The following is a 22,778-nucleotide window of genomic DNA, read 5'->3' as shown; positions in this document are numbered from 1 at the left end:
TAAAATGATATAAATAAGTTTAAATTACATTATTTAAAATTAATTAAACGAAAATGAATGATGTCATGAATATAAAATAGATTATATAATTGCTATATTATAATTAATAATATATATTATATATATTATATATGGGTGTTGGTTTGGGTATTGCTTTGGGTATTTATTGGTTTGGGTATTGGTTTGGATATTTGTTTGGGTGTTGGTTTGGATATTTATTGGTTTGGTTATTTATTACTTTGGATATTTACTGTTTTGGGTATTTATTCCATTGGACATTTATTGGTTTGGGTATTCATTACTTTGGATATTTATGGTTTTGGGTATTTATTGGTTTGAGTATTGGTTTGGGTATTGTTTTGGGTATTTATTGGTTTGGGTAGTTATTACTTTGGATATTTATTGGTTTGGGTTTTTTATTGTTTTGGATATTTATTACTTTGGGTATTTGTAGTTTTGGATATTTATTGCTTTGGATATTTATTACTTTGGATATTTATAGTTTTGGGTACTTATTGCTTTGGATATTTATAGTTTTGGGTAGTTCCCATCTGAACAAGCTTCTTGGTGCTCCCGTGCCTCAGTTTCCCCCAGCTGAGGAAGGGCTGCACTTCCAAGCACCCCAAGAAGGATTAAATGGGCAGCTGGGCAGGAGAGCACAGTTTTCCTTTGCCCAAATTCTGGATTTAGTGACAGATTTCAGTGTGGGGAGCTGGGGAGGAAGAGGAGCTGTGTCCCGTGATCCTCACATGAGCTCCCTGCCCAGCCCGGGGCATTTGTGCTTCTCTCTGCCAGACTCGGGAGTCAGGCCGGGCACAGGAGCCAGCCCAGGGCTGCTGGGGGCGAGCTGCACCCTGTGCCAGCCCCGGGACCCCGGGCAGGGGCTGGGACACTCTCAAGGACACCTGGAGCGGCTCAGAGCTGGGATTTGTCATCCTTTGGGCTGTTCATCCATCCTCTCCCTTCCTTCCTTCCCCTTTTCCCAGCCCAGCACTGTCCTGGGAAGGTTTGGGATCAGATCCCAGCTCTGCCTGGGGAGTCAGAGCAGAGTTTGATCCCTGATCAGGGAAATCCCAGGGACTCTCAGGAAGGCTCCAGTTCCCAGTCCCAGTTTGATTTTCACCCTGAGTTTGGGGATTTGGGAAGGAAGAGGTTCAGTTTGATTTTCACCCTGAGTTTGGGGATTTGGGAAGGAAGAGGTTCAGTTTGATTTTCACCCTGAGTTTGGGGGTTTGGGGAGGAAGAGGTTCAGTTTGTGGAGGTGAGATGAGGAAGGATCAGGATGGGGTGTTGGGATATCAGTGTGGCACTGCTGGAAAATCCCTGCAGTGTTTCCTGGCTCTCCCTCTGCAGGGGGATCAGAGGGGGGATTGTTGATGAGGCTTCACTTCCCCCTGGAATGAACTGGAAAAGTTCTGCTGGCTCTGGGCACCCTGAGGTGGGACAGCAGAACTGTCCAGATGTGCAGAAAAAAAACATTTTGGGTTGCCCCAAAACTGCAACCTCAACCTGTCAGGAACCAAAGGACCCAAAACTAAACCCCAAAACTCCCTAAGAGGAGGGGACAGCTGCTGGGGATTTGGGATCTGCTCAGGGAACAGGGGCAGGAGGAGAGGGAATGGCTCAGGTTGGGCTCAGTTTCCTCATGGAAAGGTCAGTCAGGGACTGGAACTGTCCAGGGAGGGCTGGATCCCCATCCCTAGAGGTGCCCAAGGAATTCCTGGATGTGTCACTCAGTGCTCTGGTGACAAGGTGGGGATCAGACTCGATGCTCCTGGAGGGTTTTTCCAATGTTAGTGATTCTGGGGTTCAAAGTGAGGGGTGGGATGGGCACAGGAGGAAATTGGGGCTGCCCCAGGAGCAGCAGTGCTGCGGGCAGGGGGTGCAGGCACTGCTCCCACACCTAGGTGTCCCCAGCCCGTGTCACAGCACAAGGCACAGGCTGTTCCCCTGCCAGTTCGTTCTGCTGAACTGTTTAAATTTAGCAGCACAAACCCCACCCTGGGGTCAGCAGCTCTGAACTGGGATCTGATCTGGTGTTGTTTCTGTTTGCTGGAGGATGGAGCTCTCCAGCCACTCATAAACAGAACTGAATCAGCAAACGGAATATTCCAGACAGGGAGGGAACCACAGGAATCATCCGGACACCCCCAAATCCCACCCTGGGCATCCCTGGAGCAGTGTCCAAACTTTGCTGGAGCTCTGACAGCCTCGGGGCTCTGCCCATTCCCTGGTATCAACCTAAACCTCTCTGACACAGCTCCAGCCATTCCCTGGGGTCTGTCCTGCCCATAGAGATTGGAGTTAAGAAGTTTTCAGATCCCAGCAAACTCTGACTCAGCCTCCTCCTCTCCATGCTGGACAGTTTTCTTCTCTCCAGCATCCCACCCTGTGCTAAACAATTCCTCTCCCTGCTCCCTTTCTCCCCTGCAGACCCCACCAAGACCCCCAGGCACCATGAGGACTCCTGCCCCCGTCTCCTCAGCAATGCTGCCCATCCTCCTGAGCTGCCTCTTGCCCGAATCGCTCGGCCAGAGCCCGGAGCCCTCCCAGGGCAGCGCGGTGCCCCTGGATGTGCTGAGCCAGCAGCATCCCCATGCCCTGGCACAGCCTGCCTCCAACCTGTCGGGCATCCCGCCCTCGGAGCAGCCACTGCTGCCCGTGTGCGCCCGTCCCGCCGATATCCGCCACGTTTTTAAGTACATCAACACCGTGGTGTCCTGCTCCATCTTCCTGGTGGGCATCGTGGGCAACTCCACGCTGCTGCGCATCATCTACAAGAACAAGTGCATGAGGAACGGCCCCAACGTGCTGATCGCCAGCCTGGCGCTGGGCGACCTGCTCTACATCCTCATCGCCCTGCCCGTCAATGTCTACAAGGTGAGTGGGGCTGCCGGGAGAGGGCGGGAGAAAAAAAAAATAAAATGAAGTGTAGCTACGTTTTGGGTTTCTTCGTTGCAGGGGAAAGAGGGAAGCTGGACAGCAAATCAATTGTGCAAAACCAATTTTTTATTTAAATTTTTTTTAAATTTTTGATTGATTTATTGTTTATTTTTGTCATTGTTTGGAGGACAGGTGTCTGCCAATAAAGGTAGGAGGTTCTCTTTGAAATGGAGAATAAACCCCCTCCCTCTGAATTATTATAATTTTGAAATGAAAGGGCTCTCAGGCAAAGATATGGGAATTGGAATAACAGTTCTTCACTAGGAAAACTAAAATAGAAATGCAGTATTACAAAGAACAATCCCAACCCTGCCAGAGTCAGAATCCAAGCTGACACCCATCAGTCAGTCAGGGTGGTGGCAGCAGTCCCATTCAATGGTGGCTGCATCCTCCTGCAGTGGCAGATGTGGTTCAGCTGGAGCAGTGCTCCTGGAGAAGGTGCAGTTTCCTCTGAAGGTGCAGGGATGATGTGGAAGGGTCTGGTTTTCCTCTGGAATCCAGTGGAAAGGAGGTTCCTTGGTGTCCAAGATCCACCCAGAACCCCTCAGGCTCTGCAGTCAGGACCTGCTGTCTGGCCCATCCCTCATCTCCATGTCCAGTCCAGTTTCCCAGCACCAACAAACCACAGCAAAGTGCCCAGGGCACATTCCCAGGGCTGGGAGCTCCAAGAGCTCTCCTGCTCTCTGTGGGCCCCCCACGAGGAGCCCAGAGGATCTGGAATTCATTCCCAAAGCTGCCTAGTAACCTGTGGGTCCTCCCCAGCTCCTGGCCAAGGACTGGCCCTTTGGAGTGCAGGTCTGCAAGCTGGTGCCCTTCATCCAGAAAGCCTCTGTGGGCATCACTGTGCTCAGCCTCTGTGCCCTCAGCATCGACAGGTGAGACTCAGCAGCCACACCTGCCCTGCCCAGCCCACCCCCGGCCCTCCCCGGCACCTGAGGCTGAGCCAGGAGCTCCTTCCCAGGCTAAGGTGGGGACAGGCGCCTCTGGTGTGGAGCTGGAATTCCAGAGTTGGGATCCAGCTGGGAAAGGCCAAGTTGGTGGGTGGGGGGGGAGGAAGGGAAGCACAGCTCCCATCCCACGGACCCCGTCCCATGGACCCCATCCCATGGACCCCATCCCATGGAACCCATCCCATGGAACCCATCCCATGGACCCCATCCCATGGATCCCATCCCATGGATTCCATCCCATATCATGGATCCCATCCTATATCATGGATCCCATCCTATCCCATTGATCTCATCCCATCCCATTGATCCCATCCCATGGATCCCATCCCATGGGTCCCATCCCATCTCCCCACTGAGCCCCTGCTTCCCATTCCCACACTTGGGAAAGCTCAGACAGGACCTTTGGGGCCAGTTCCCCTCTGTTCCTTCTGCTCCCCTCCTGTCCCCTCAGCCCCGGTGCCCCTCCCCCGCAGGTACCGGGCCGTGGCATCCTGGAGCCGGATCCAGGGCATTGGGATTCCCCTCTGGAAGGCTGTGGAGGTGCTGCTAATCTGGGCCCTGGCTGTGCTGCTGGCCGTGCCCGAGGCCATTGCCTTCGACATGGTGGAGCTGAGCTACTGGGAGCAGCACCTGTGGGTGTGCATGCTGGCCTCGGAGCAGAGATCCCCCTTCATGAGGGTACCGGCCCCAAACCCAAACCCAACCCTAAAACCAACCCTAAAAACAACCCTAAACCCAACCCCAACCCCAAACCCAACTCTAAACCCAACCCTAAACCCAACCCTAAACCAAACCCAACCCTAAACCCAACCCTAAACCCAACCCTAAACCCTAAACCCAATCCTAAAACCAACCCTAAACCCAACCCTAAACCCGACACCAACCCCAAACCCAACCTTAAACCAAACCTGAAATCCAACCCGAAACCCAAACCCAACCCTAAACCCAACCCCAATCCCAACCCCAAACCCAACCTGAAACCCAATCCTAAACCCAACCCAAAACCCAATCCTGCTTCATGAGGGTACCAATCCCAACCACAATCCCAACCCCAAACTCAATCCCTCTTCATGAGGGTACCAACCCCAATTCCAACCCCAATGCCAATCCTAAACCCAATCCTGCTTCATGAGGGTCCCAACCCCAATTCCAACCCCAATCCCAACCCTAAACCCAATCCCGCTTCATGAGGGTCCCAACCCCACGTCAATCCCCTTCACTGGGGTCTGTGTGCACCCCGGGCGTCCCTGCTGCCCTTTCCCCGTTTCCATTGCTCACTGTCCCCGCAGTTCTACCGGGATGTCAAGGACTGGTGGCTTTTTGGTTTCTATTTCTGCCTGCCATTGGTGTGCACGGGCATCTTCTATACCCTCATGTCCTGTGAGATGCTGAGCAAGAGGAACGGGATGAGGATCGCCCTGAACGACCACATGAAACGGGTGAGGGACCCAGGGAGGGGTTTTGAGGTTCCCAAAAGGAGGGGGTGCTGCTGGAGGGGGACACCCATCATCCATCCATCATCCACCCATCCATCATCCATCATCCATCATCCATCATCCATCCATCCATCCATCATCCATCCATCATCCATCCATCATCCATCATCCATCCATCCATCCATCCATTCAACCACCCATCATCCATCCATCATCCATCATCCATCATCCATCCATCATCCATCCATCATCCATCCATCCATCATCCATCATCCATCATCCATCCATCATCCATCCATCCATCCATCCATCCATCCATCCATCCATCATCCATCCATCATCCATCCATCCATCCATCATCCATCCATCAATCCATCCATCATCCATCCATCCATCCATCATCCATCCATCCATCCATCATCCATCCATCCATCATCCATCCATCCATCCATCCATCCATCCATCCATCCATCCATCATCCATCCACCCATCATCCATCCATCCATCCATCCTTCATCCATCCATCATCCATCCATCATCCATCCATCCATCATCCATCCATCCATCCATCCATCCATCCATCCATCCATCCATCCATCATCCATCCATCCATCCATCATCCATCCATCATCCATCCATCCATCATCCATCCATCCATCCATCCATCCATCCATCCATCCATCATCCATCATCATGAGTAGGGGTCTGTCCCATCAGGGGTGGATGGTGAAGGTGTCCCAGTGATCCCCAGCAGAATTTGGGGAGGTTCCAACTCCTCTGGAGCTACACCCTGCACCTGACACACCTTCCATCACCCTGTGCTGGTGACACACCTCCCTGCCCACCCCATCTTCCTTCCCCCCCCATTCCCTGTCCTCTGGAGCTGGGAGCTGTCCCCAGTGTGACCCCCCGGGCTGCCTGGCAGCGCAGGGAGGTGGCCAAGACTGTCTTCTGCCTGGTGGTGATCTTTGCGCTCTGCTGGCTGCCCCTGCACCTCAGCCGCATCCTCAAGAAAACCATCTACGACCAGACGGACCCCAACCGCTGCGAGCTGCTCAGGTGAGCCCCCAGCAGCTGGCACCAGCCCCGTGGCACCAGCACAGCCCTGCTGGGCTGGCAGCAGCCTGGGGGAGCTCCTGCCTGGGATTCCTGCTGCGGATGGCACCGCCCGGCTGATGGGCACAGAGACGGTGGGGAGGCATGGGAAGGGTTAAATGGAGTTTGGGAAAGGTTAAATTGAGTTTGGAAAGGGTTAAATTGAATTTAGGAAGGGTTAAATTTAGTTTGGGAAGGGTTAAATTGAATTTGGAAGGGTCAAATTGAATTTGGGAAGGGTTAAATTGAATTTGGGAAGGGTTAAATGGAGTTTGGGAAGGGTTAAATTGAGCTTGGGAAGGGTTAAATTGAGTTTGGGAAGGGTTAAATTGAGTTTGGGAAGGGTTAAATTGCCTCCCTCAGGGAATGCTCCTTTCAGCAAAAGGAATTATTTTAGGGGAGGGTGGATCTGTGCTCAGCTCTGTTATCAGCCACTGCTCCTCCATAGAAGCAGGAACCAAGGCCAGGCAGTTTGGAAATTCCCACCCCTGACACTTCTGTTCTCCCATTCCCTCCTCAGTTTCCTGCTGGTGATGGATTATTTTGGGATCAACATGGCCTCTCTCAACTCCTGCATCAACCCCGTGGCTCTGTACTTTGTCAGTCGGAAATTCAAGAACTGCTTCCAGGTGGGAATCAGCTCAGGCCCAGGAGCACAAGCTGATCTTATTCCTCATCCCAAATTATTCCCTCCAAGTCTACCAGGGCTCAGTGCCCTGCTGGGGGGAGGCTTTTGCCAGAGCAGGATTTAGGACAAACCCAAAATTCCCTCTCACTCTGGGAAAACCATCCACAAACCATCAGAGCAGGGGTTAGGGCTGCTCCAAACTTTGAAGCCAAAATCTGGGAGATGATTTGCAGGAGTAATGAAGCCCTGAGAATGGAAGGGAAGGAGATTGGGATGGGATGGGATACAGGGATGGGATACAGGGATGGGATACAGGGATGGGATACAGGGATGGGAGTTGACCCCAGGTAAGCATCACCTGCATTTTCTCATAATGATGAGAACACATCACAAAAGCACAATCACAAGAAATGCCCCCAAATTTCAGATTTGAGCCTCCTCATTTCCCACCCTCCCCAGCCCTACCCTGGAAAACCCTTTCCCAGCAGAGCTGCAGCACAGCAAGGCTCAGCAATTCCCAGGCTGGCACCAATATGGGAACATTTCCTCCTCTTTTCCCACATCCCACACGTGTCACCTTTCCCCTTTGTGTGTCCTCAGTCCTGCCTGTGCTGCTGGTGCCAGAGGCCAGCCCTGAGCATCACCCCCACGGATGAGAAGGGATCTGTTGGCAAGTGGAAAGCCACGGGGCAGGAGCTGGGGCTGGACAGGAGCAGCTCCCGCCTCAGCAACAAATACAGCTCATCCTAAAGCCCTGTCACTGCCCAGGACAAGGCACAAGGACAGCAGGACACCCCAAATCCTCTCCAGCCTCCTCCTGGCTGGGCCTGAATCAGCTTTGCCTTGGTGTCCAACCCAACTGGAAGGAGCTGGAGCATTCCCCAGCTCCACACCCAGCCCCTGACCCCAGAGGAGGGAAGGGGATTCACATCCTCACAGGATTCTTCATTTCCAAAGGACTTCTGGCCATTGCCTGGGGGTGGAATGTGGGAAGGGGGGAAGGGGAGGAAGGCTGGGTGCTTGCTCTGAGGGGGATGTGGGGTGAGGAGGAGAGGGACAGAGACAATTCCCAGCTGGAAAAGCCAAGCAAAGCTTGGGGAAATCCTTGGAGACATCCTCGTGGCTGTGTGGAGGTGGGGAAGGTCCAATGTCAGCTGGAAGAGCCACCAGAACCAACTGAAATATGGAAAAAGGCTCTCCCTGATTTATTACTGGCAATAATTCATCCCCCAGGTGATTTCCCAGCAATTTTCAAGGCCAGGTTGGAGCACCCTGGGACAGTGGAAGGAGTCCCTGATCCAGGTGATTCCGGCTGATTCCATCCTGACATTCTTGCCAGAACTTTCAGGGAAGCTACATGAAAAAGTTGTATTCACCAGGTTTTTGATGATTTATTTTTTGTTGGTTTTCCCACATCTCTCTTTTCCCTCTCTTCCTTTTTCCCCCTTCTACCTTGTCATGGAAAAAAAAATGAAGAGAGGAAAAGGGGAGAAGGGATGAGACTGCAATTTTCCAGGTGTTGGGGTGGATTTTTTAGCTTAACTTTCACTGAAATGTAAAAAGTTTTACAAATAAACCATAAAGACAAACGAGTGTCAAGATAAACAGAGACTGAGGAATATCAAGACCAGCCCATTTTCCATAAATTTCCCAATCTGTGGAGCAAACTGTGTCCATGTTTTGTGACCCTGTGCTGAGCAGGACACAGGTCAGCTCTGCAGCATCTAAATTAATAAATTTTATTATTCAAGAAAATACATTTTGCAACACAGTCATAAAAAAACAACAACAACAAATCATGTTTGGACACAGGGATTTCAACACACAGAGGTTACACACCTATGCCATTCACAAAGGTTACTGCATCTCCTCCTCTTTCTGTGCCCTGAACTCCTTCATGCTTCTCTGAAACAAGAGCAGACACAATGTCACCAACAAGATAAAACACAAATGTCACCAACAAGAGAAAACACAAATGTCACCAAGGTGTCCCTGGGGCAGAAGTGACCCTGAGCTCTCCAGGAATAGCCCAAGGGACAGAACTGGAATTTTCCAGGAATGGCCCAAGGGGCAGAAGTGATCCTGAGCTCCCCAGGAATTGCCCAAGGGACAGAACTGGAATTTTCCAGGAATGGCCCAAGGGGCAGAAGTGATCCTGAGCTGCTCAGGAATGGCCCCAAAGGGACAGAAGTGACCCTGAGCTGCTCAGGAATTCTCACCTCAAAGGTGTTGAGCACGTGCTGGCAAACACCCATCAGGTCACTCAGCCCTTTCCTGAATGGCTCCACTGCAGGAAGGGCTCCTTTGGGAACAGAAGGGAAAAGATGGATCAGGGACAGGGGAGCTGCTCCCAGGGATCAGCTTCCCACTGCAGCAGAATTCTGGGAGCAGCCTGGGAGGCTCAGCAGGGACAAAGGGCTTTTCCTCATTTAACAGACTCCTGCAGGGAAGCTGAATGAGCAGGGGAACTCCATGAGCAGGGGAATTCCTCACCTCTGGTCTGGATCCTGAAGTTGATCTTGCTTTCTGAGGGGTGTGTGATGCAGTAGCCACAGAACTCCACGTCAGGGCTGCAGGAGGGCAAGGGAGGAGAGGCAGCAGTGAAACCCAGGCCAAGCCACACAAATCCCAGGGAATTCAGGCTCAGGGCACCCCAGGCCTGCTGGGGTTCTGGATGTTTCTAGAATGACTTAGGGGAGGGATGTGCTGAGGGGAAACTCCCTGTGTGACTCCATCCTGAGCTGAGCTGGAGCTCTGCAGGGCCAGGACACAGCTGGCACCACACCCAGAGTAGGACCAGCTCTGCACATCCACACACAGCATCCACCCTGGCTGCTTGGAATTCACCAAAACCATTTCTAAAATCATCATTTCAAGAATAAAATTTAATCCAAGCCAAAATTTCTTTTATACATATTGAATCTTTTATATATATTTCTCTATAAGCTCAATTTTTAAGGCTCAAATTTAATTTCTGCATTTAATTTTAAAGCCCTTGTATTAAGGGTATGAATTCTGTATTACAGAACAATTTTGATTTCTGTTTTATTGCTTAACATTGTTGTTCTGTTTTATTGTTGAATTCTTTCAACATTCCAAGCAAATTTTAGAAAGCCTCCAGACATACCCCTAAATCATGAATGAAGAAAATCAGTTAAGTTGTGAATTTAATGTTCCTTTTTGTTAATTCTCTCTTATTTCAGCTGTGCTGGGTACTCCAGGACACTTCAGAAGTTCCCAAAATGTTGCAGGGCCTCTCCCTGCAGCTGAGCTGAGTGCTGAAGCTTTGGCCCCCAGCTCATTTTGTGTTGTCACAGTGATTTATCTCAAATCCCATCCAGTGTCACCTCCCATGGGCAGGGACACCTCCCACCATCCCAGGCTGCTCCAAGCCCCTGGGATAGCTCCAGGGATGGGAAATCCACAGCTTCTCTGGAGACTCCAGCAGCTCAGGAGGTACTAAAATCCTGGGCTGAGCTTAACTGGGGTTCCTGGGCAGGGCAGAGTGTGGGTGGAGCTCAGGAGAGGCTGCTCAGAGCCTTTAAGAGCTGCTGGTGCTCCCAGCACAAGGAAAAGGAGGAGCAGCAGGTGGAAGGGGGAGCACAGAGGGGATTTAGGAGGGTTTGGCTCATCCCAGCCCCAGCTGAGGTGTGGGTGAGGAGGAGGAGGCCACACTCACTTCTTCATCACCATGTAGCGCAGGGAGTTGCCCAGGGTGTGATCCTCGTCATGCAGCACAAAGGTGACACAGTCCCCATCTGTGCCATCTGCCTGCACCTGTCACCAGGGGAGCAGAGGAGCAGCTGTGACCTCCCTGAGCTCAGGGACACCCCAGGGTGAGATCAGCCCCTGCTCAGCTCCCCACAGGGATTGGCAGGGTTGTGGATCTCGCTGGTGGCACCAGAACAACTTCAGAGAGGAGGGAAAGCTCCCAAATGTAAATCCTAGTTTTAAAGCAGCTTAATCCTGACCTCAGGACTACCTCACCACAGGATGTCCCTTGGGGGACATCCATTTGCCCTGATGCCATCCCGCACACCTGAGGGTGCCCTACCACTCAGCCAGGCTTGGGAATGGCAGGATCATGGAGCATGGAATCATTTAGGTTGGAAAAGTCCCCCAAGCCCACCCAGCATCCAGCACTGACAAGGGCACCCCGAACTGTGTCCCCAAATGTCACATCCACAGGGCTGCTAAACCCTGCCCTGGGCAGCTGTGCCAGGGCTGGACAAACCTTTCCAGGAAGAATTTCCCCTGATATTCCATCTAAACCTGCCCTGGCACAACGTGGGGCTGCTTTACTCGGGATCAGGGCCGAGCATCCCGTGTTCCACCTCCTGTATCGGGGCCCCCCGATCCCGATCCTTTCCCCGATCTCGATCTCTTCCCTGAACTTGATCTTTTCTCCGATCCCTATCGTGATTCCTTCCTCGATCCCCTCCCTGATCCTCATCCTGACCCCGATCCCGATCCCTTTCCCGATCCTCGATCCCTTCTCTAATCCCGATCCCTTCCCCGATCTCGAACCCTTCCCCGATCCCTTCCCTAATACCTTCCCCGATCCCGATCCTCATCCTGACCCCGATCACTTCCCGATCCCTTCCCTAATCCCGACCCCGATCCCTTCCCCGATCCCCATCCTGACCCCGATCTCGATCCTGATTTCGATCCCGACCTGGACCCCGATCCCTTCCCCGATCTCGATCTCTTCCCCGATCCCTTCCCCAATCCCAATTCCCTCTCCGATCCCTTCCCTTCCCCAATCCCGACCCTTCCCCAAACTTGATCCCCTCCCCGATTCCGATCCCTTCCGATCCCGATCCCTTCCCCGACCCCGATCCCCTCCTTGATCCCTATCCCGATCCATTCCCCTCCTCGATCCCTTCCCCATCCCGCTCCACAGCCCATCCCGGTGTCCCTCACGGTTTCTAGCGCGTGCCCGGTGCCGCTCCCGCTGCCGGTGCCGGTTCCGGCCATGGCGGTTCCGCTGTCCCGGCGGCCCCGCGGCCGGAAGCGCGTCGGGGCCGGGCCGGGCCGGGCGGGGCCGCAGCGGGGCCGCGGGGCCCGGAGCGCCGGTGGGCGAGCGCGGGGGCGAGAAGCGGGGGGTTCCGAGCGTACTGGGAACGGGGGTTCGGGGGGTTCGGGTGTGCGGGTCCGGCTGGGCACAGCCACAGCCCCGGCCCGGCCCCGCGGGCCGCAGGCGCTGCCGGCCGGAGGAGGCCGCGCTCGGTACCGGGGACAGGAACGGGCACAGCGGTACCGGGGGCGCGAACGGGATACAGTGGTACCGGTACCGGGGACAGGAACGGGCACAGCGACACCGGGAACAGGAACGGGGTGACACCGGGAACAGGAACGGGGCACAGCGGTACCGGGAACAGGAACGGGCACAGCGGTACCGGGAGCGGGGACAGAAACGGGGTGACCGGGTGCCGGGGTGTTATTATTGTGTTACGGGAGTGCTGCTGGCCTCGAACTGGGCAGTTACTGGTATGTTGTATCACTGTGATACTGGGCTGTTATTGCTGTGTTACTGGGCTGTTACTGGGCTGTTATTGTCACATTACTGGGATATTACTAGTGTGTTACCGGGGGATTTATTGCCATGTTAGTAGGGTATTATTTGTGTGTTCCTGGGGGATTTATTGCCATGTTACTGGGATGTTATTGGTGTGTTAGTGGTCTATTGCTGGAAGATTTATTGCCATGTTACTGGGGTATTATTCGTGTGTCTCTGGGATGTTACTGGGGGATTTATTGCCACTTTTCTGGGATGTTATTAGTGTGTTACTGGGAGTGTTATTGCCACATTACTGGGATGTTACAGGAGGATCTTGTGCCATGTTACTGGGGTATCATTAGTGGGGTATTACTGGTGTGTTATTGAGGTGTCACTGGTGTGTCTGGGAGTGGATGATGTCACATTTGTAGCACTGCATGGCTTAATTAGTTAATTAATGAATCACAGCTGGGGGGGAGGGGGGGCTGGAGGAGGTTGGGCCCTGCCCCCAGGGCACAGGGACAGGACAGGATGTGGCTGTGCCAGGGAGGTTTGGGGGGATTTTGGGAACATTCTGACCTGCACAGGACTGTCCAGCCCGTGGAGTGCCCATCCCTGGGGGGATTTAAAAACGCTGTGGATGTGGCACTTGGGGGCAAAGGTTAGGGTGGCCTTGGCAGTGCTGGGAATGGTTGAACTCGGTGGTCTGGGGGGCTTTTCCAACCTGAACAATTCCCTGATTCCATGCTTTGGGCTGCATGTTCCCTTTTTAGAGAGCTGCTTGCTCAATCTGCGTGGTGTTGTGTGTCCTTACCCCCTCCCAGCCCTGCAGTGCTGCTTCCAGGAAAGATGATGGGGCTGGAGGAGCACGTGGATTCATTTCCTTGGTGATTTGTTTCCCTAGTGATGCACTGGGGGAACCTCAAGTAAAACCCTGCGTGCAGAAGGAAAGCTGAACTTGGGATAAGTTGGAGCACAAATGTCCCAATTCTCAGGCTCAAAAGGAACAGGAGAGCCCCAGGGCTTCAGGGTGGAATACTCTGTAATGCAATAATGATTTTTCCAGCTGCCCCAGCAGAGGTTAAAGGGAAGTCTGGGCTGCTTTCTGCTGAGCTCACCCTGCTCAAACGATCTCTTTATTGCAGCACTTTGCAACTGGCTGGGTTGCAACACCTCCCCTTGTTCTGTGCTTAAACAGCAGCGTGGTGCCCTTTGCTTTCTGTAAGAGGATTTTTGGAAGTGCAGGCATTTCCATGGCTCACTGGCACTGAGCTGGGAATCTTCTGGGCCAGAAGAGTCCCTGGAAAACAGGAAATCATCCTTGCAGGGATTTTAAATATCATGCTGAGGGTATGTTTGTGATGTTCCTGAAGAGGTTTTTCTGTCTCTTTTTTCCATGTCCTGGTATTGGGAAGGAATTCCTCCCTGTGAGAGTGGTGAGGCCCTGGCTGTGGCTGCTCCTGATCCCTGGCAGTGTCCAAGGCCAGGCTGGATAGAGCTTGGAGCAGCCTGGGACAGTGGAAGGTGTCCCTGCCATGACAGGAGTGGCTCTGGATGGGCTTTGAGGTCCATCTTACCCAAACCCTGCTGTGTTTCCAGGATCCTTCAGTTAAATCCCCAGAGGGAGCTCAGCCAGCAGCTTGTGCATCTTGCAGTGTCTTTCTGGAAGGTTTGGTCTTGGCCGCTTCCAGCTGTGTGATACTGTAAGTTTAGGAGGAAAAAGGCTCTGCAGAGGGGTTGATTTAAAGGGATTTAATTCCTGCAAGTGCTGAGGAAGGACGTTGTGGAGCAGTTTAACAGATTTGTGTTACTACCAGGAGTAACACACGGCTGGTACGGGGCTGCTCAGGGAGCAAAATGCTCCTTGTTAATCTCTCACTTCATTTAACCCCTTCTGCTCAAAGCTGGGGCTGAGCATGGGCTCCTGTGTCCTGAGTCCTGCAGGGGCCAGGGATTTGGGGAGTTTTGGGCTGGATTTGGGGAGATGAGGGCTGTGAGTGCACCAGCACCCAGTGTTAAAAGAGCAGAGCCCTGTAAGAATTGTCTAAAGCACCTCACAATGCTCAGTTTGGGGTTGAATTTGCTCTGCTCAGGGGACTGAGCTGTGTGAGCTCTGTGCCCTGAGTTGGTCCTTGCAGGGCAGGGATGTGTTGGCTGCTGGTTTCTGATTGTTTCAGTGGTGGCTGTGGTTCCAGGCTCAGTGGTGGCTGTGGTTCCAGGCTCAGTGGTGGCTGTGATTCCAGGTTTAGTGGTTGGATCTCCCTTCCCAGCCTCATTAATCCAGGAGAGATCCCTAAATCTCCCCAGGGGGATCCAGAAGCACAGCCACCCCTCCTGCTCCTGGGGGATTTGGGATAGGTCTGGGATCTTGCCAGATCTGTCGAGGCACTGAACAGAGCAGGTAATAAGCAGGGCCTAAATGCAAAGTGAAAAATGAGATTTTTGGGTTTTGCAGGCTCCTAAGCCCTTCCTAAGCAGAAAAGAGGCTTATGGATGTGCAGGATGAGCAGGGCAGCTGTCCCAGCTGGGCTCTGCCATGTGCTGCATGTGCTGGATCTGGCTCTGGCCCCAGATTAATGAGCTGATGCTGGAGCTGATTAAGAGTGTCCCTTTCTGTGGCAGCAGGGATGTTTCTCCAGCCCTGGAGCCTTAGGGAATCAATCCCACAGTTTTGGATTGGAAGAGAGCTTAAATTCATTCAGTTCCAACTCCTGACACCTTCTGCTAGCCCAGGTGGCTCCAAGCCTCCCCTTGGACACTTGCAGGGATGCAGCTGCTCTGAGATCAGCTTTGCCACCCTCACAAGGCACAGAGGTGATAAAACCCCTTTTCTGGAGGGTTTTGTGTCGTTGTGAGCAGAACCTAAAAGGGGAAGTGAGAGAACTTTGTGGCTGTGGTGTCCTGGCTGTGTCCTGGTCCCTGTGGCAGCTCCTGATGTCCCCCTGTTGTGTCCCCAAGCAGGAGAGCAGCCATGGCCATCCTGTTTGCCGTGGTGGCGAGGGGCACCACCATCCTGGCCAAGCATGCCTGGTGTGGGGGCAACTTCCTGGAGGTGACCGAGCAGATCCTGGCCAAAATCCCATCTGAGAACAACAAACTGACCTATTCCCATGGCAAGTGAGTGACCCCTCTCCTTTCCTTGCCTCTGGGGGCATGCATGGGGACAGAGGGAAACTGGGAGTGTTTGGAGGTTTTGTTGTGATTCTGTCTTTTTTTTTTTTTTCCATCCAAATTCCTGTTTGATGGAAAATGAAATTCTGGATATGTGGCAGCTCCCAATGATGTTTTATTTCTTCCTTTCAATCCCCTGCAGTTACCTGTTCCATTACATCTGCCAGGACAGGATCATCTACCTGTGCATCACAGATGATGTGAGTGCTGGGGACACAGCTACAGCCCAGGAAAATCTGGGAGTTTTGGGTTCCATGTGGTATTTATTAATGAGGGCTGCTCTGAGCTGACTTTTCTACCCCTGGAGCTACAATAACTTCAGTTACAGCTGGGAGCTCAGCCTGGAGCTCACACTGGAGTTTGGGATGGTTTGGGTTGGGAGTGACCTTCAAAACCATCCCATTCCAACCCCTGCCATGGGAGGGACATGTGTTGTGAGTTTTGGGGTGAAGTTGGCTTTGCCCAGTTTCTGTCTCAGTGAGCAATGACACCGTTGCATCTCCTGGTGCTCCAAACTCCTGGAAGTGCTGAAAGGAACTACTCCCCTCAGTGTAGGAGTGTCCCAGGCAGAGCTGGGAGCTGCAGCCCTTGTTTTGCTTTGGGGGACAGGTGTGTGCTAAGAAAGGCAGGAGCCTCTTGAAATGGAGAATGTAAACACTATCTCTCCACATTCTTATAATTTTGAAATTAAGGAGCAAGGATATGGGAATAGGAATAACAGTTCTTCACTAGGAAAATTAAAATAGAAATACAGTATTACAAAGAACAATCCCAAACCCTGCCAGAGTCAGAATCCAAGTTGACACCCGTCAGTCAGTCAGGGTGGTGGCAGCAGTCCCATTCAATGGTGGCTGCATCCTCCTGCAGTGGCAGATGTGGTTCAGCTGGAGCAGTGCTCCTGGAGAAGGTGCAGTTTCCTCTGAAGGTACAGGGATGATGTGGAAAGGTCTGGCTTTCCTCTGGAATCCAGTGGAAAGAAGGTACCTGGGTGTCCAAAATCTCAGTTTTTCTCTGGGTAGGAAAGGCTTGGCTCCTGCCCTGGCTGGAGCATCTCCCAGTGGGATGGTGGAATTTTATCAGTCATGCCCTGGGACTCAATGGCCATGAACAGGAGATATCTCCTGGAGGGAGGATGGGCTGTGGAAAGATAAAGATCATTGCCCAGCTGGTTCAAAGATGGCCCATTAGCAGGAGATATCCCACAGAGATAAGAAACACTACCCCAGCTGGTTCAACAGATGGTGATAGAATCCACACTGCTGGTCACATCTTTACATTGTAGCCTAAGCCAGCCCCCACCCTGGCAGGCTGTTGTTCCTAGGACAGCCCTCACCCTGGCAGGCTGTTGTTGCTACGCCAGCCCCCATGCTGGCACATTGTTACTGCTGTTCACTCTGTGCTCTCTGCTCTCAGGACTTTGAGCGCTCCCGAGCCTTCACGTTCCTGCACGAGATCAAGAAGCGGTTCCAGACCACGTACGGCTCCCGGGCGCAGACTGCCCTGCCCTATGCCATGAACAGCGAGTTCTCCTCTGTGCTGGCTGCTCAGCTGGTGAGCCCCAGCCCTTCCCTGACAGCCCAGCTCCCCACACCAATCCAGCACCTTCTCATTGCTTTTTTTTCTCTGCCAGGGTCGAGATGGAATGTGCAGATTTCTTGTTTGGACTCAGATGTTTATTAATTCTTATCTATGTTACAGTGAGCTCTACTCTCTTAGCTAACTTTCTAATCTTTCTTTCTTCAAGACCTGTTAAGGTCTAATTAAGAAATGCCACCTAAATTATTTTTACTTTTAACCCAATAACCAATTACCCATGGCCTGCAATGAGGACTTGTCTATCAAATCACAAAACACCACCCAGACCCATGAAGAAGAAAAAAAACCTCCACCCTAAAACTTCCATCTTGCTTTCTATATATTGCTATATCCTAAGACTTTAAATTCTAAATTTTTCACCCGTGGTATTACATACTTCTGTTCAAATAATCCATGATCCCACTTCTATCCCTTAATTTTGGAAGCCTTCTCCACAGCCTCAAGTCAAAACCAGTGTTTTCCTGGGAATCAGTGCCTGTCAGCACAGAAAATCCCAAATTTTCATTTTCCAAGGTTCCAGCAGGAATCCTGCTGGGCTGGGCTTTGTGAAGATGCCCCTTGAATTAAAGACAAGGTGTCCCAGGAATGATGGCTTTAGGGCTGTCCCCACCTATTATTGTCACTTTACTGAAGGGATGGCTCATGCTAAAAATGATTTATTGCTCAGATTCACATCAGCCTTAAGGCTGTGAGATTTAGAAAAGCAAGAATTGGGCCATAGCTCAAAGTAGTCACAAATTGACTGTTTTTCCTAGGTCCTGTTTTTTAAGGCTCCTGTTTTCCCTGGATCCTGGTTTTTGAGGCTCCTGGGTTTTGACACTCCTGTTTTCCCTGACCCCTGATTTTTAAGACTCCTCTTTTCCCTGACTCCTTCGAGGTTCCTGTTTTCCCTGGATCCTGGTTTTCCCTGGCTCCTGTTTTCTCTGGATCCTGGTGTTTGAGGCTCCTATTTTCCCTGACTCCTGTTTTTTTGAGGCTCCTCTTTTCTCTGGATCCTGAGTTTTTTAAGCTTGTGTTTTCCCTGGCTCCTGGTTTTAAAAGCTCCTGGTTTTGAGACTCCTGATTTCCCTGAATCCTGGTATTTGAGTCTCCTATTTTCCCTGGATCCTGGTGTTTGAGGCACGTATTTTCCCTGAGCCCTGGTTTTTGAGGCTCCTCTTTTCCCTGGCTCCTGTTTTCCCTGGATCCTTGTTTTTGAGGTTCCTGTTCCCCTGACTCTTGTTTTTTTTTTTTTGAGTCTCCTGTTTCCCTGGATCCTGGGTTCTTGACGCTCCTGTTTCCCTGGATCCTGGGTTCTTGACGCTCCTGTTTCCCTGGATCCTGGTTTTTGAGGCTCCTGTTTTCCCTGTTTCTCTCTTGCAGAAATACCACTCAGAGAGCAAGGGCCCAGACCAGGTGGCAGAGACACAAGCCCAGATTGATGAGCTCAAAGGGATCATGGTCCGGAACATAGGTACAGCTTCCCCTGGGAACTGCCCTCTGCTGCTGCTTCCCTTTTGGGTTTGACAAGTCTGACCATCCCAAATAGAGGGTGAGATTGGAATTGACCCAAAATTCAGTCCCAAAATGCAGCCTGTGTGATGTGAGGCTGTTCCCCAATCCCTGCTTATCCCAGGAAAGCTGGAAGCTGCAGCCAGGAGGTCCTGGCTTGGGCTCAGGTGTTGAGAGCAGCTTTTTACAGCTGGATTTTTGTCTCTTTTCTCCAGACCTTGTGGCACAAAGAGGAGAGAAGCTGGAGCTGCTGATTGATAAAACAGAGAATCTCGTGGATTCAGTGAGTTTGGGGAAATCTTGGGAGTGGGGAAGTTGTGTTTGTGCAGCAGGGAGGTGGGGACAGCACCTGGGGACACTTAAAGGGACACAGGAGCTTGGAGACCTGCAGGGAATCCTTCCCCCTCCTTCCAGCTGCATCCTAGTTTGGGGAAGGTCCCAAACACAACCAGCCAAGGGTGACATGTCCCTGTCCTCATTCCCTTGTCCCCTCTGATTATCTGCAGTGATAGGAGAGAGAAAATAACAATTTCCACTGGCAGCTGGGCTGAAGGCAGCTGTATGCAGATAATCTGCAAAATGTGCATCTGTGGAGTTGGGTCTGATACCAGCAGGGAAAGTGTGGCTCATTTAAAATTTCAAAAGCTGAGTTGTTGCATCTAAATAATCTTTAAAGACTCTGGAGCTTCTTGGAGTGTTTCTGAGGAAGTGAAGACTAAAAAAACGTAAATTAATGTAATTATGAAGCACAGTTATCTAGCAAAGTACTTTGCACTCTGGAAGCTTTTTGTCTTTCCTTTGGGAATGCCTGGCTCAGCATTCTGGCTTGGTGCCCTGCTCCTGTGGCAGTGCCATCAGCTCCTGGGTGGGATCCAAACATCCCTGAGCTGTCCCAAACCTCTCCTGCCTCAGAGGGGCAGCAGAGGTGCCTGGAGCTCACCCAGCAGGGAACCTGCAGCTCCCAGGTGGTCAAACCTTGCCCCATCCTCAGGTGGTGGCAGGGCTGAAAGCTCAGGTGAAGCTTTAGGGGAAGGGGCTGGAATTGCTGCAGGAGCTGGGCTGAGCTCATGGAGGATCTGTCCTAGGGAGTGCTGGCTTTGGGAAGCTCAGGGAATGAAGGGGTGGAATATCCTTCAGGGGAATGTCCCCACAGATCCAGGGCTGGTGTCTCCACCTTACAATGGGCTCTGAGGCAGCAGGGATGTGGTTCCTGCCTCTGCAGCCTCCTGGAGGGTGGTTGTAGGAAAAGCTGGCACTGCCCCATGGGATGGCTGCACTGAGCCAGCCTGGGGTGTCTGGGGTCATTTAGTGCCCAAACTCTGTTTTGAATGTGTGGAAATACAGAGGACATTTGGGATGGGACAACCACAACCCAGATATTTCCATAACAGAAAATAACACCCAGAGCAGCTGTGGATTCCTGGAAGTGTCCAAGACCAGGCTGGACATTGGGATTGGAGCAGCCTGGGACAGTGGAAGGTGTCCTGGATGGGATTTAGGTCCCTTCCAGCTCATCCATCCTGGGATTTCCCTTGTTCTCTCTTGCAGTCAGTCACTTTCAAAACCACCAGCAGGAACCTTGCCCGAGCCATGTGTATGAAGAATCTCAAGCTCACCATTGTCATCATCATCGTGTCCATTGTGAGTGTGGAGCCTGGGGCTGCTGTGCCAGGCTGGAAACACCAAACCCTGTCAGACTGTCACTGTCCTGGGGATGTGTGTGCCCAGCCCTGCCTGGCAGGGCAGAACCAGGGCACTGATTGTCCCTTGTGTGAAGAGGGTGACTGGGGGGGTTCAGGGGGCACCTCCTGCCTCTACAAGCACCTGGAAGGAGGGTGTGGTGAGGGCAGGACTGGCCTCTTCTCCCAGGCAATCGGGGGGGGTTCAGGTTGGATATTATGAAAAATTCCTTCCCTGACACAGAGATGAAGCCCAGGGCAGTGCTGGGGTCACCATGGAGGTGTTTAGGAAATGAGAGGATTAAAGTTGGACTCAATGATTGTTTTTTGGGAGTTTTTTTCCAGCCTTGGTCACCCTCTGAGCAGAGATGGGAGCACCAGGAGCTGTCCCTGCTTGCCCAGCAGCAGCTGAGATGGCTTTTTAGCCCTCAGTCCTGGTGGGATCTCTTCTGTGACTCTGAAGTGTTTTTTTTTTTTTGGTGGGACAGTTCCCCCCCAGCTGTAAGGAAGGAGCAGGGTGGGAAGCACTTTGTCACTCCATGTGGACAGGAGGGTGTCAGACAGGCTCTTCAGGGCTTTCCCATCCAGGTGAGTGCTGGCAGTCCCTAATTCCATGTTCCCTGCCCAGGTGATCCTGTACATCATCCTGTCAGCTGTGTGTGGAGGGCTGGCCTGGCCCAGCTGTGTGCAGAAGTAGCTGCAGCTGGAGCTGCTCCCCAGGAGATGAAGAAGTGAAGAAGGAACCTCCAGAGTGACTCCTGCCTGCCACCACTGCCACCTTCACCCTCCCATCCCTCCAGGACTTCAGACTTTTTGCCTTATCACCCAGACAGACCCAGCTGGTTGCTGCTCCCCTGACCTCAAGAATGGGCTGGGTTAATTACTTGAAAGGGTTTTTGTGTTCCTTTTGCTGTCCCAGTGCCAGCCCTGCAGAGGGCTCTGTGCATGCTGGCCCCATGGGGCTTCCCCTGGCTGGGACAGGAGTGGCTGCAGCTGTCCCACAGAGGAGGTTTGGGGTGGGCAGAGGCAAATGAATAGGGTTTGGGTTCCCAGAGAGCCTCTCCTGCACATCTGGCCACATCTGGTGGCTGCAGCATGGGAGTCACAGTGTCAGCCTGGTGACAAACGGGCTGGGGTTGTGCACTCACAGTGGAGCTGCTGCTGCTGTCATGTCCCTCTTCTGCAGTGATGCTGCAGGCAGGAGGAGGCACAGTGGCTCCCTCCTCATCCTCACTTCTTCCTCACCTCCCCTGGGCTGGTGGCAAAGGGGACAGTCATACACGGTTCAGGATCTGCTTTCTCACAGATGATTTCTCCTGCTCTCCCTCAGAGGGTGGACTGCAATGGATACAATTTGTAATTCTGGCACTGGCTACGGTGAATTTGGGGCCAAGGTATCTTGCTGAGGTGCCAGGGAGCTGCTGCTTGTGCTTCTCCTGGAAGGTGTGCACTGGAACTGGAGGGCAGAGAAAGGCTGGAGTTGGTGCCTGGTGACTTCTCCAAGGTCTGAGGATGAACCTTCTCCTCTGGGAGGATTTCAAACCAAACCCAAGGCTGGTAACCAAATGCAGGCTCAGGGGTGCTGTTTCTGTGCCAGCTGCACATCTCCATCCCAAGGCAGGCCTGCCTGAGGAGCTGCTGGGGGCTGGGTAGGGGCAGGGGGCACTTCTGGGGCTGCTGGGCTCCTCTCCCAGGGAAGGAATGGAAACGCCCTTCAGGGAGGAAGGAATCTGCTCTTGGCCCAGGCAAGTTGAGGGGTGGAAGGGGAGGCTGCTTTTGGTGCTTGAGCTGGAAAAAGTTATTGGCCCTGATGTGGCCCTGCTGCTCCTGCACTATGGAGCTTCCAGGTCAAGAGCTGGAGTCTCCAACAACCAGTAGCTCCTTTGGATTTGTCTTCTGCTGGGCTGAAGTTTCACCAAGGGTGGTTGATAGGCACAAAGTGCCAGTGGCCACTGGCACTTGCTTCTTTCTGTTGTGAATGTAAAGCTTGGAGCCCCCTCCCTGCAGCTCCTGCAGCCCCAGGTGCAGCCATGCATGTTTTAGTGCTGTTACCATGTTCATTTGGATGATTTATTGTCTTATGTACAAATAATTTTTAAAGAAAATCCTTCCTTTCCTTCTCGAGGATGCACTGAGGCATTAGTGTAAAAAACCATTACCTTGATTTCAATAAAATTCCTGTACAGAAAGCAGAGTTTTGTGGAAAACCTCCCTTGGGAATGCAGGTGCAGGGGGAGGTTTTGGAAGCAGGCTCATGCTTTGGGATGAGGGAGTTGGATTTCCTCTTGG

The 22,778-nt window shown here is 52.3% G+C and overlaps 3 protein-coding genes across 4 annotated transcripts; 2 read left to right on the top strand and 1 right to left on the bottom strand.

The window, feature by feature from the left end:
- Positions 1-2,450: 2,450 nt before the first annotated feature.
- Positions 2,451-8,809, top strand: LOC306808497 (endothelin receptor type B-like). The gene is made up of 7 exons (XM_079319139.1): positions 2,451-2,880; positions 3,706-3,818; positions 4,367-4,571; positions 5,183-5,332; positions 6,255-6,388; positions 6,945-7,053; positions 7,653-8,809. The coding sequence occupies exons 1-7, from the start codon at positions 2,458-2,460 to the stop codon at positions 7,800-7,802; spliced, it is 1,284 nt and encodes a 427-aa protein (XP_079175265.1). The 5' UTR covers positions 2,451-2,457; the 3' UTR covers positions 7,803-8,809.
- LOC306808512 (DNA-directed RNA polymerases I and III subunit RPAC2-like) lies at positions 8,778-12,116 on the bottom strand. Its single transcript, XM_079319159.1, has 5 exons — positions 11,976-12,116; positions 10,732-10,829; positions 9,546-9,622; positions 9,272-9,354; positions 8,778-8,957 (listed from the first exon to the last, which is right to left on the bottom strand). Exons 1-5 carry the CDS (start codon positions 12,027-12,029, stop codon positions 8,910-8,912), a joined length of 360 nt encoding a protein of 119 aa, XP_079175285.1. The 5' UTR covers positions 12,030-12,116; the 3' UTR covers positions 8,778-8,909.
- VAMP7 (vesicle associated membrane protein 7) lies at positions 12,045-22,681 on the top strand. 2 transcript variants are annotated; one of them, XM_079319152.1, is made up of 8 exons: positions 12,045-12,127; positions 15,514-15,669; positions 15,866-15,923; positions 17,137-17,274; positions 18,682-18,772; positions 19,026-19,093; positions 20,359-20,451; positions 21,118-22,681. In XM_079319152.1, the coding sequence occupies exons 2-8, from the start codon at positions 15,524-15,526 to the stop codon at positions 21,184-21,186; spliced, it is 663 nt and encodes a 220-aa protein (XP_079175278.1). In that variant the 5' UTR covers positions 12,045-12,127; positions 15,514-15,523; the 3' UTR covers positions 21,187-22,681. The 2 variants fall into 2 exon arrangements, with proteins under 2 accessions (XP_079175278.1, XP_079175277.1); XM_079319151.1 differs by having other exon boundaries at positions 12,061-12,127; positions 15,511-15,669.
- Positions 22,682-22,778: the final 97 nt, after the last annotated feature.

The sequence above is a fragment of the Erithacus rubecula genome (genome assembly GCF_903797595.1).
Source record: "Erithacus rubecula genome assembly, chromosome: 15".
Lineage (NCBI taxonomy): Eukaryota > Metazoa > Chordata > Aves > Passeriformes > Muscicapidae > Erithacus > Erithacus rubecula.
This window is presented reverse-complemented; position numbering and strand designations above follow the sequence as displayed.

Coding starts and splice junctions, on each gene's coding strand:
- LOC306808497 (XM_079319139.1), top strand. CDS start 2,458: ATGAGGACTCCTGCCCCCGTCTCCTCAGCAATGCTGCCCATCCTCCTG. Junction 4,572..5,182: donor AGAGATCCCCCTTCATGAGG/GTACCGGCCCCA, acceptor CTGTCCCCGCAG/TTCTACCGGGATGTCAAGGA. Junction 5,333..6,254: donor TGAACGACCACATGAAACGG/GTGAGGGACCCA, acceptor GCTGCCTGGCAG/CGCAGGGAGGTGGCCAAGAC.
- LOC306808512 (XM_079319159.1), bottom strand. CDS start 12,029: ATGGCCGGAACCGGCACCGGCAGCGGGAGCGGCACCGGGCACGCGCTA. Junction 10,830..11,975: donor CCGGGCACGCGCTAGAAACC/GTGAGGGACACC, acceptor CCCTGGTGACAG/GTGCAGGCAGATGGCACAGA. Junction 8,958..9,271: donor ACGTGCTCAACACCTTTGAG/GTGAGAATTCCT, acceptor CTCTTGTTTCAG/AGAAGCATGAAGGAGTTCAG.
- VAMP7 (XM_079319152.1), top strand. CDS start 15,524: ATGGCCATCCTGTTTGCCGTGGTGGCGAGGGGCACCACCATCCTGGCC. Junction 15,924..17,136: donor ACCTGTGCATCACAGATGAT/GTGAGTGCTGGG, acceptor CTCTGCTCTCAG/GACTTTGAGCGCTCCCGAGC. Junction 18,773..19,025: donor GATCATGGTCCGGAACATAG/GTACAGCTTCCC, acceptor TCTTTTCTCCAG/ACCTTGTGGCACAAAGAGGA.